Here is an 8,003-nt window from a genome sequence, read left to right as displayed (position 1 = left end):
ATTCGGATCCTCGTAACGCTAGGCACATAAGCTCGCTGACTTGCTACAATAACTCAACATGCTCGAGACATTGAACTTCTTAAAAATATAATAACTTTTCTGAACTGTGGATTAATTCAATCTAATCTAGATTCAACAAAAAAAGTTGCAGTTTCTAAATTCTCAGACATTACTGAGAAGATTATTCCGTTCTTCAACAAATATCCCTTAAAAGGTACTAAAGAAAAGGATTATTCAGATTTCAAGAAAGTAGCTAATCTAATAGAAAATAAAATACATCTAACTCAATCGGGGTTAGATGAAATTGATCGTATCAAAGCTCGTATGAACTCGGCTAGACGATAACTCGTTCGTATGTAGGGAGAGACCAATAATATGTAATTAACATCGAAAGCCTCGTTTCAATATAGTTAACATTAATAAAAGAGCTATTCGTTTTAAGTGGTTAGTGAGTGATAACATTAATCCTTAATTAGAGACAATAGTAACTCAAGATTAAAGATACCACAATAGCCTGATCCTAATTTATTACAACTATAATAAGGATAAAGTTGTGGACGGTTCCTACTCATTTAAAGCCTGCTAATGATACTGAATTTGGTCATTATTTGGCAGGGTTAATAGATAGTGATGGTCATTTTAGTAGTAAACAACAATTAGTCATTGTATTTAATTCATTAGATGCTTCCTTAGCTTATTATGTAAAAGAACGAATAGGTTATGGTACTATACGTAAAGTTAAAGATAAAAATGCTATTCTTCTAATAATATCAGTTAGAAAAGGTTTGGAAAAAGTAATTCATTTAATTAATGGAAAAATAAGAACAGAAAATAAATTAAATCAAATAACTAAAAATATCTTAAATCACGTAAATTATACTGAATTTAGTAAAACAATTAGTTTAAAATTAAATTTAGATAGAAATTTAGAAAACCATTGGTTAGCAGGGTTTACTGATGCTGTATCCGAAGGATCGGGTAGTTTCCAAATTAAATTAATTAATCGTAGTAATAAAACAGAAGTGTTATTAAATTTCCAAATTGTAGCACAAAAACAAAATAATCTTTTAATCTTAATTAAAGACTTATTAGGAGGTAATATTGCTTATAAAAAAAGCCGAGACAGTTATTTATATGATTCATCTAGCTTTGGTTCAGCTAGAAGGGTGATAAAGTATTTTGATAAATATCATTTATTATCTAGTAAGCATGTAGATTACCTAAAATGAAGAAAGGTATATCTGAGAATGTCTCAATAGTATGCTCCCAACACTGTGTGTTCCTCTATATAAGGAGATTAATTAGATAATTATTAAAGTGGGTTGCCAAGGCTTGCCTAGCCTAAAGGGAGAATGAGCCAATACACTATGATACACAAGAGATTTTTCTGGCATTGTAAATTAGATAGTGAACAAGGCACTCCCTGGGGTTGTGGAATTTCCACTAATAGTTTAAAAACGCAGTAATGTAGTGTATAATAACATTAAATAAAAAAAAGTTATGTACAGATTTAGTGATACTACTGTGGTTTAAGATAAAGTCCTAACAAGGATGTTAAATTTTTGAGTATTAATTTAAATAGATTTAAAAAGGCTGGCGGAGTCAAGCCGCATAAATTAATAGATAACTATTTTATTAATCAAAATTATTGTTATATATTAATTATACCTGGTTTTGGTATTATTAGTACAGTTGTTTCTGCTAGTTCAAACAAAAATGTATTCGGTCAAGATGGCCTTTTAATTGTAATATTACAATTAATGCAACAAACTATATGCAGGGAATTCAAGAATTGTTATAACAATTCGCTATTACAAAATACTAATAATGTAAGAAATATTATATATTCCTTTATAGTAACAATTTTTGTAATATTGAACAATCCGCAGATAACCAAAGCACGAAGTGAAAACTTCAAATCTGAAAAACTAAATTTTTCGGGTTAAGCATGTCAGTAGAAATTTCAGAGGTCATAGTTTCATGCTTTCACTTTGTAGTAATAATAATTTTTTTAATTCATTTGTCAAAAGACAAAAAATGAAAATATTTAAACAATTAAGACCCTTACACAATAATACCAACAAATTAAATCCTTATTGAATTACTGGTTTTACGGATGCTGAGGGTTGTTTTATTATTAATGTTAGGCCTAAATCTAACAGGAATAATGGTTATGGTGTAGAATTAGTTTTTAGGCTAAATTTACACTCAAGAGATAGAGCTTTATTGGAAAAGATTAGAGATTTTTTTGGGGTTGGAAGACTTACAGCAGTATCTGAAAATTACGTTCAATATTGAGTTGGTGCTTTAGAAGATATACTTGTTATTATTAATCACTTTAATAATTATCCTTTGATAACACAAAAATGGTCGCACGTACTCAGTTATTTAAACAAGCTGTAGAATTAGTGGAACGAAAAGAGCATTTAACGCCTGAAGGTTTAAAAAAAAAAATAGTATCTATCAGAGCTGTATTAAATAAAGGTTTATCTGAAGATTTAAGAGCAGCTTTCCCTGATGTTGTTCCTTCTATAAGACCTAAAGTCCAGAATATAATTGTCCCAGACCCTAATTGAATATCAGGTTTCGTAGATGGTGAAGGCTGTTTTAATGTGAGATTTACAAAAACCTCCAAAGGTGATTCAGTTAATCTCAGGTTTTAGTAACACAACATGTACGAGATGCAGAACTATTAAATAGTTTGGTAGACTATTTTGGGTGTGGTAGATATTGTGTTAGACTTTCTACGTCTTTACACGGGGATTATGTTGTAACAAAATTTGAGGATATTAGATGTAAGATTATCCCATTTTTTGATAAGTACCCTCTTCAAAGTGAAAAATACTTAGATTTCTTAGATTTTTAAAAATTATGCTACTAAAGGGAAATACCTATGTTTCTTTAACTAAAGAATCGTTAGCAGAGATTAAACAAATAAAATCACTATGAATAAGGGTAGAAAAATTTAGTAGATGTTTATTTTAAAAATTTTCCTTTAAAATCTAGTAAAGCTTCAAAGATTAATTTAATAAAAGATTTTTATCTATTGCAGCATCATAGAAATTTAGATGTCAATAAAATTGTTTATTAATTCATTTTTTTTTTAATGAAAAAATTATTATTACTAGTGAGTAGGAATTTCAGAGACCCTACGTTTGTGTCAACTTGTTTATTAATTTCACTAGCTCTCCGGATTAATTCAATTAAAATAAACAAAAATAATAGAAAAATATTCGACCCGGTCGTATATCTCATTAATAGTGGTTCACCAACGGATACTAATAATAATAACAATAGTAGTCCTAAATTTACAGATGATAATAATGCTAATAATAAAGCTTTTAATGAATGATTAGCAGGATTGATAGATGGAGACGGGTGTTTTCTAAAAAGGATATTCTAGTCTAGAAATAGTTCTGGAACTAAGAGATAAACATTGTTTATATCAAATTAAAGATAAATTTGGTGGTTCAGTTAAGCTACGGGCTGGTAACAATCATTTAAGATATAGATTACACCATAAAACAGGTATGTTAAATCTAATTCATTCTATAAATGGTTTAATTAGAAACCCTGCCCGAATTCTTCAATTAGGTAAATATGTGATAATTATGGTATAAAATTGATTGACCCTAAACCTTTAACTTATAATAACGGTTGGTTTGCTGGATTTTTTTGTTGTTTTTTTTTGATTCTGATGGAAGCGTTTATATGATATGGTAACGTTGATAAGAGATGGTCCATTTTCAAATTATTGAAAAGCATATTACAAATATTAATTTATTTAATTCTAATAAATTATTTGTAAATAAATATGCTAGTTCAAAGTCTATGCCTGCTTTGTTTAACCATAAATTTAGTACGACTAGTGTTCAAGATATGGGTATTTTTATAACAGGGTTTACTGATGGTGAGGGTTGTTTTATGATTACTTTAGACAAAAATAAAAAGAACAAAACAGGATATCAAGTACGGTGTAGATATTCCATTTGTATTCACAAGAAAGATTTGCAATTATTAAATAAGATTAAGGACTATTTTGGTGTCGGTGGTATAGTTATGCATAAAGAATCTATTTATTATACTGTGACAAATCTAAATGAATTGATGGATGTTATTATTCTGCATTTTGATAAATATCCGTTGATAACTCAAAAACGTGCTGACTATGAACTTTTCAAAAAAGCTATTATATTACTTAAAAACAAAGAACATTTAACAGACGAAGGTATTCATAAAATTTTGAGTATTAAAGCGTCTATTAATAGGGGGTTATCTGAATCTTTAAATATAGATTTTCCAAATGTAACTCCTGTAATAAGACCTTTAATTAAAAATGAACAAATAGAGGAACCTTTTTGATTAGCAGGGTTTACCGAAGGTGAAGGTTATTTTTTAGTTCATTCTCAATCTTCTTCTGGTTCTAAATTAGGTAAAACAATTAGATTAAGATTCCAAATTACACAACATACCAGAGATGAGCAACTAATTAAAAGCTTAATAAATTATTTTGGCTGTGGTTCATATATATCTTCAGGTAAAGCAGGATATTTTCGTGTCGAAAAATTTGTTGATCCCTCCGGGTTAAAGAAAAAATTATTCCGTTCTTTCTAAAATACCCGTTAAAAGGAGCAAAAGTTAAAGATTTTGAATATTTTTGCAAAGTTGCTGAATTAATTAGTAACAAAGAGCATTTAACTGAGAAAGGATTAAATAAAATATTACAAATAAAATCTGGGATGAATTTTGGGCGAAAATGATAAATCTGGTCAATTATTTATTACTGCATCTCAGAAAAATAGATTTATATTAGATGCTTTAGTTGAACTATATGGAGGTACTATATACCCTATGGTTAAAGTAGGTGCATTTAAATGAACTTGTTTTAGAAAAGATGAAGTATTATCTTTAGTTAATACTTATTTTAAAGCTAATCCTTGTAGATCCGAAAAAAAAAAGTTAGATTAAATATGGCTAATAAATTTTATGAGCTTAGAGCATTACATGCACATAAAGCAACACCTGATTCAGTATTAGGTAAAGTTTGAACAAATTTTACTGTTAAATGAGATAAAGTGGTATCTAAATAAATTCTATAACTGGATAAGTAATATATACTGAGTATTTTTTTTTTTTAGTTGACAAAGAGATGGTCCATTTTCATTAAATTGAATAGCATCTAGGAATGGTCGTTTTAGGCTTTTCTAAATTAAATTAAACTCCACTATATGCTGGAAATCCATTAATCCTTTAGACGCTAGTAATTTTACAGTAAAATTTTAGGATATAATAATGGGTAATCAGCAGGAAACCAAAAGCATAAAGATTAAATACTTAACTGAGTAGGATCCCCAGAGACTATTCGTGGAGAATCAGCAAAATCTGTTGATTAAAATATAGTCCGACTTTTTATATAAAAATTATTTAAAGTAGCTTTATAAAAACATTCCGTTTATAAATATACAACTTAAAGTATTAAAAAATGGTCTTTCTACAGATCATAAAAATACAATTAACAACAAAAAGGAAAAACTTAACCCTATGTGAGTCACTGGTTTTACCGATGCTGAGGGCTGTTTTTCCATTATAATAGAAATTACAAATCCATTAAAATGAAGAGTAAGAACTGAGTGTATAGGGGGAATTATTAAAATAGATTAATTAAATAATTATAAATTTTTTAAAAGTAAGTAGATTAAAAATAGAAAGGAAACACCTTTAATTGTTTTTTTTTTTTTTCTTCTTTTTCGGATATAAAATTTCTAATAAAAGTTGTTTATAAAGCTATTTAATAATAAATTTACTACAGATCCGGACTTTTGTTGTAGTAAAAAAATCTAAAAGTTTTTACTCACAATGTATAAGTTTGTTTAAAAATAAACTAGCTACGTTAAGGTTTATATAATTTTTTTTAAATATTTGTATGGCAATTAGTCAGTAAACTTTTATATTAATATAAAAGAGCTGAATGCCAATTATATTTTTATCCTTTATCTTTAATTAAATGGGCCTTCTTGCATTAATCCAGATATTGGTTTAAAATCAAAATCCGTGGATTTTGGGGTGTAGTAAAGGGTAAATCAAATTTAATTAATAAAACCAACTAAAGTAAAAAAAGTTAATATATTTAAGATGGAAAAAAAACAAACAATAAAATATCGTATAATATAAAAACATCGGGACGTACAGATTTAGTAGTATGAGGCTGTAATTTATCTTCTTCAGTAGGTCTAGGCTTAATTTCAAAGCAAGCTAGAAATATGATTGTATTAGCTCCTTATCAACATAGTGTTGTAATAGGCTTACTTTTATCAGATGCGTGGTTTCATTTTGATACTTACGGACTGTGTAATTTAAAGCAAAAGGATTTTATTTGTTTTAAGAAAAGTATGTCTATAGTTAAGTTAAATCAACATTTAACTAAAGAAGGTTTAGATAAAATTAAAACATTAAGTTTAGAAATGAATTCAAATAGACTAGGTTAAATTATCTATTGATTTTCTTTCCTCATTCTATGGGGATTATACAAATCAGGCATACAAATTTCTTATTCTTTTTTTTTATTCTTATATATAGTAAATATAATTTCTATATAAATTGGTTGCTATGCAATGATGTCTATAGGTGTATTAGGATTTGTTGTTTGAAGTCATGAACTGATGGCTTTCTTCGACCGTGAGGTAGAATTAATAAATTTCGCTGTATGCTGGGAAAGTTTAAAGTCTATGGGTACTTTTTATTGTAAAAATTTCATAGATTATACTCAATCAGCCGGTAATCTTAATTTTCTATTCTGGTTTTTTACAAGTAATACAGAGTTACACAATATTTTTACGAATTGGGCTTATGTCAACGTGCACGTAAAGACCAATTTATCTTATTTACACACCAAGTCCTCAACGTTTTTGAATAAAGATAAAAAGAGAATTGACAAGAGAACCTCAGAGACTACACGCGAAACGTCTTTTAATTTTGAATCTTATAGGAAATTTACAGGTAAAACACAGGATAATGTGTCTGATGATTGATTAGCGTGGTTTATTGGGTTCTCTGAGGGTGATGGTGCTATCCTTATGGCTAATGGACGTCCTAGATTCGTATTAACACAGAAGGAGATAGCCATATTAATTCATATACAAGAAACTTTAGGTATAGTAAAGTAAGGAATTTGAGCGTTTTGGACGACTTATCATGAGCAATAAAGATGATATTCGTATTCTAACTACTTTATTCAATGGAAATTTAGTATTAAAAAAAAGAAAAGTTCAATTGAATAAATGATTGGTTGCTCAAGATATGGTTGAAATAGTTAGTAATCCTCTTCCTTTATTGTCCAATGCGTGATTATCTGGGCTTATAGACGCGGAAGGATGCTTTAACATTACACTTTTTAAGAGAGAGGCTATGACACTAGGCTATCAAGTAAAATTAAGATTTATGATTGATCAAAAAGATAGCATAGAAACCTTGAGCTTTATTAGAGATCAATGGGACATAATATTAAGGAACTTTTATATTTTTTTCATTTTTACCAAAAGTTAAGCAATTTAAGGATTATATAACAATATTACCCCAGTATTCTAAAATAAAAACGTTTAACCCAAACAGGTGGCCAATCCTTTAAAAAAAGGGATCGAAACAAGACCCTTAATTTAAACTATTATCTTAAATGTAAAATATCCTATGATACTCTCTTCACCATTTGCCTAAAATAAGGCTTTGGGGATTTTATTTACTAAATAAAATCTTAGTGCTTCGCTTTTTCTTTTTGTTAAGGCTTGAGGCTGAGGACATATCATGGGTAATAAAAAAAATATATATTAAAATGAAAAAAAACAATAAAAACAATCCTGTAGTTCCAGAAAAATTCTATCCTAATTCAGATACCTGTAAAGAGAAAATATTATCTGAAAATACTAATAAATCAGGCGTCCATTGCTTAACGAATTTGTTAAATGGTAAACAATAGATTGGGGCTTCGAATAATCTTAGAAGAAGATTTC

The 8,003-nt window shown here is 28.3% G+C and overlaps 2 protein-coding genes across 2 annotated transcripts in view; both read left to right on the top strand.

Annotated features, from left to right (window-relative positions):
- Window positions 1–1,229, top strand: part of GSTUM_00002026001 (uncharacterized protein) — a gene marked incomplete at both ends in the record, with an annotated part of 2,118 nt that extends 889 nt beyond the window's left edge. Inside the window, one exon of the mRNA XM_002839331.1 lies at window positions 552–1,229. Coding sequence (XP_002839377.1) covers window positions 552–1,229 — 678 coding nt within the window. The remainder of the gene's footprint in view (window positions 1–551) is intronic.
- A 271-nt stretch (window positions 1,230–1,500) lies between these two features.
- The window catches only part of GSTUM_00002025001 (uncharacterized protein), a gene marked incomplete at both ends in the record, with an annotated part of 10,109 nt that continues 3,606 nt past the window's right edge, over window positions 1,501–8,003 (top strand). Inside the window, 2 exons of the mRNA XM_002839330.1 lie at window positions 1,501–1,527; window positions 1,593–1,868. Of these exons, the coding sequence (XP_002839376.1) occupies window positions 1,501–1,527; window positions 1,593–1,868 (303 nt within the window). The remainder of the gene's footprint in view (window positions 1,528–1,592; window positions 1,869–8,003) is intronic.

Source organism: Tuber melanosporum (assembly GCF_000151645.1).
Source record: "Tuber melanosporum whole genome shotgun sequence assembly, scaffold_348, strain Mel28".
Lineage (NCBI taxonomy): Eukaryota > Fungi > Ascomycota > Pezizomycetes > Pezizales > Tuberaceae > Tuber > Tuber melanosporum.
Note: the sequence above shows the minus strand (reverse complement) of the source record. Positions and strands in the feature narration are given on the sequence as shown.